The 2,670-nt window shown below is 39.6% G+C and overlaps 1 protein-coding gene across 2 annotated transcripts in view; it reads right to left on the bottom strand.

Annotated features, from left to right (window-relative positions):
• tmem255a (transmembrane protein 255A) overlaps window positions 1-2,306 on the bottom strand; it is a 22,127-nt gene extending 19,821 nt beyond the window's left edge. The window contains exon 1 of one of the 2 annotated variants that reach the window (XM_015388319.1): window positions 1,776-2,306. In XM_015388319.1, coding sequence (XP_015243805.1) covers window positions 1,776-1,836 — 61 coding nt within the window. In that variant the 5' untranslated portion in view covers window positions 1,837-2,306. The remainder of the gene's footprint in view (window positions 1-1,775) is intronic. The other variant, XM_015388328.1, reaches the window with a different exon arrangement.
• Between the last annotated feature and the right edge of the window lie 364 nt (window positions 2,307-2,670).

Below are 2,670 nucleotides of genomic sequence, written 5' to 3'. Positions count from 1 at the left end.
CCATCCATCCATCCATCCATCCATCCATCCATCCATCCATCCATCTGCCTCCTTATTTAAAGCATGATAATCAATAATATATTATATGGTAAATATTTAAAAAGTTCAGAAGTTTAATAGGGAGGAAATTAGGTAATGTGAACATTTCAGAATCAGAGTTAAGAGAATAGTCAAAAAAATACAAGAAATGTAGAGTATTAACAGGAAAAAGTTTTCCTTTGATAGATTAATTCCTCACTTTTTGTTGGCATATGAAAAACCTCCAAAACAGAAAGTTTTTCTGATAGTATAAAAGTCAATTAGTAGGTAAAAGTTTGATTAAAAGTGATTGAAAATAATTAGAAATCAATTCAAACAAACTTAAATTTGTGTTACCAAATGGAAAAAATAGTCATGGACTGGGTTAAATTGTCGCAAACATGAGCACAAAGGCTCATATGGAGATAAGTAGGACAACATAGTCCTGTCAGTAAGGATTCAGTGTCACCAGTAAAATAATTGAAGGACATAGATGCAGAGATGAGGGACACAGAGAGCTGTGGCTTACCTTTCAATAACAACTTACCTAATCCCATTATATGCTCTGTGGTTTTTACTATAGTGCAAGATTTTTTTTTTATGCTTCTCAGGGGCAAAGCTAAATGGGGGGCCTAGGGGTGGCCATGGCCACCCTTAGCCAATCATTGGCCATCCCTACTATTTTTTTCCCTCTAATACAGATGGTGGCAGCAGTAATACTCTCAAGTGGAATATTTAAAACAATTTTTTATATATTAATATTTACTCGACAGAAAAAACACTGTGGATAATTATGCACATCAATTCATGCTCTAATTATGCACATCAATTCATGCTCTTTTCAGAGCTAGATTGTGTGTTATACTATGGAGTAAAGAGAAAATGATGTGTCTCTGCAAGTCTTCTGGGAGTCTTCAGTGAAATCATAGATAAATAACTATTTTAACAAAAACTTAATAAATTTATGTATGTATTAGTACTTGTAAAAATAAATTCTATGCAGAATAATTGTTGATAAAAACCTGAAAGAATTGTATCCACAATACCTTTTATCTAGACAGCATGGATGTTTAAATATATGTCTATTTGTTACCAAAGGCTGTAGGAAAGTATAGTTTGTCTTTATTTAAAAAATATGGATATTGTGCTTGTTAATGTTGCAATAGTGTAGACTGACCCTGATGTATCCTCTTCCGGCCACCCCTCAGTGTTCATTAGTTATTGCCTGGCCATCCTTATAAAAATTTCTGGCTATGCCTCTGATGCTTCTATTTTAAAATGATCAGCTGTGGCTGCTTTCCAGATTTACATTTGTAAAAAAAAAAAAAATACCCTACAGTTCTACCATCATATCCAATGTGTCAGACAATATCAGTTTATGGTCAATCTAAGACATACAAAAGGCTTTGTGATCAAAACTATGCAGAATGCATTGTTTCATTGATTTGAATTAAAGTGAAGTTGCCCAGCATCCTGGTTAAATCTGAGCAGCATCCACAGCCAAATATCCAGGCTGCTGTGGTTACCCAACGCAGCCGCACCTGCAGTGACGTACCTTGGCCTGGGGAAGAAAGAAAACACCCGTCTGGTTGTGTAACGAGTGTTTTAGAGAAGGACAAAAAATTGACATATATTGGTGTTTATGGAGCTGCCATAAACTGCTTTAACGTGGTTTGGGAGCAGGGCATGCAGCCAGTAGCAGTCATTCATCAATAGAAAGCTGGTGCAGACGCAGCGGTGACCTTGCGCACACCTACCCATGCTTGTTTCAGAGAGCGTCAGTCCGCTGGATTGGAGGCTGTGAGAGCGGGGCGGCATCTTTGCTCCGGCGATGATTCAACGCCCTCTCGTAATAAAACAGTATTATCCACTACTCAGTGAGCAATGCAAATCTGAACCATAACGGGTCGCGATCGTCATCCACTGCCGAGGTTGCGTTCACTTTCCTAGGCATGTTCCGACAGGCGGGTCTCATTTACATTACGGCCACTGTTGGGGTTCTCTGTGTCCCCCCTTAGTATCGCTCGGTGTCGGACATCAGCTTGCTTTTGCTGCGGCTTGCTGTGTGCGCGCGTGCGCATGTCACATAGAGGAAAAACAACGCGCAGCACCTTTGTTACGCTACCGTTACCGTACGTGCCTGAACGTTACATGCCTGCTTTAAAGGTTTTCTGTCGTTTTCTGTCTCCAGCTTATCAGTTTAAAGTCTTTTCTGTAGCATTTATCCTTTATTATTTTTTTTAACGGAACCTTAGGGCGTTTAGAAATTAAAGTCAGATATTATAAAGGACAAGACCAGGGGCGCCACCGCGTGTCACAAATACAGCGGCGCGTTTGAGGACCGACTGTTGCCAGGGGCGGAGCTAGATGGGGGGCCGGGGTGGGGGTGGGCATTGCCAATGATTGGCAAGGCAGGGGATATTTATTTGTATAGCACAATTCAGTACAAAAACAATGCAAAGTACATGATTAAAATATAGGAAAATAAAACAGAATCAAAGTAAGTAGAAAAAATAATAATAAAGGATAAATGCTACAGAAAAGACTTTAAACTGATAAGCTGGAGACAGAAAACGACAGAAAACCTTTAAAGCAGGCATGTAACGTTCAGGCACGTACGGTAACGGTAGCGTGACAAGGTGCTGCGCGTTG

Source organism: Cyprinodon variegatus, unplaced genomic scaffold (assembly GCF_000732505.1).
Source record: "Cyprinodon variegatus isolate N-32 unplaced genomic scaffold, C_variegatus-1.0 Scaffold19, whole genome shotgun sequence".
Classification (NCBI taxonomy): domain Eukaryota; kingdom Metazoa; phylum Chordata; class Actinopteri; order Cyprinodontiformes; family Cyprinodontidae; genus Cyprinodon; species Cyprinodon variegatus.
This window is presented reverse-complemented; position numbering and strand designations above follow the sequence as displayed.